Source organism: Galeopterus variegatus, unplaced genomic scaffold (genome assembly GCF_000696425.1).
Source record: "Galeopterus variegatus unplaced genomic scaffold, G_variegatus-3.0.2 Scaffold4528, whole genome shotgun sequence".
In the NCBI taxonomy this organism is placed as follows: Eukaryota; Metazoa; Chordata; class Mammalia; order Dermoptera; family Cynocephalidae; genus Galeopterus; species Galeopterus variegatus.
The window spans coordinates 52577-53281 of record NW_007730639.1 but is presented as its reverse complement, the minus strand read 5'-3'; the positions used below and the strand labels follow the sequence as shown (position 1 = coordinate 53281).

The window sequence follows — 705 nt, the reverse complement described above, 5'->3', positions numbered from 1 at the left end:
CTCTCCCTCCCTTCCTCCTCTTACCTTGGTTAGGGGCTGAGAAATGGGACTGAAGTGGTGATGCACAGACTGAATCTCCTCTTTCAGCACTAAGGGGAGGAGGTGTCTCCACCTGCAAGGGCTTCTCTATACTCAGTGCGTGGGTCTTTATACATGTCATTAAAAGAATTAATAAATGAGGCCCAACCATAACCTACATTTAAGCTTCTCACTCCTACCTAAGCCAGGGACAGGGAAATGAGAAATGATTTTCAGTTTCTTTCCAGACACCACAGATGAGGCGTTCCAGGTTCTGAGATATGACAGACTGTATCAACTGGGGAGACAATGACCTTGAGTTGCAGCGTACCAGATACATTCCTGAATGGACCCGTCTCATGGTTCGAGGGAAGTGGACCAAACCGTGAATTAATCTACAATTTCAAAGGAGGTCACTTTCCTAGAGAAAAAGCAGTTGGAGGCACCATCAAACCTGACAACAGACTTTTCCTCTTTTTCTCTCTTGCAGATGCCAGCACCTACTATTGTGTAAAGTTTATGAAAGGAAAACCTGACAAGGAGTACCAATCAGGTCGGGGCACCCACGTGTCTGTTATTGGTGAGTATGTCTCCTGCATCTCCTGGTGTGTGTAGGCCCCAATGATCTCACAAGGAAAATTACAAAGCAACTAAGTGGGCAGAGCAGCAAGAGATCAGGCTACCTAG

General features: G+C 46.2%; 1 protein-coding gene across 1 annotated transcript in view; it reads left to right on the top strand.

Annotated features, from left to right (window-relative positions):
• Window positions 1–705, top strand: part of SIRPD (signal-regulatory protein delta) — a 13831-nt gene that overhangs the window by 2042 nt on the left and 11084 nt on the right. The window contains 1 exon segment of the mRNA XM_008587760.1: window positions 290–623. Within this exon segment, the coding sequence (XP_008585982.1) occupies window positions 290–623 (334 nt within the window).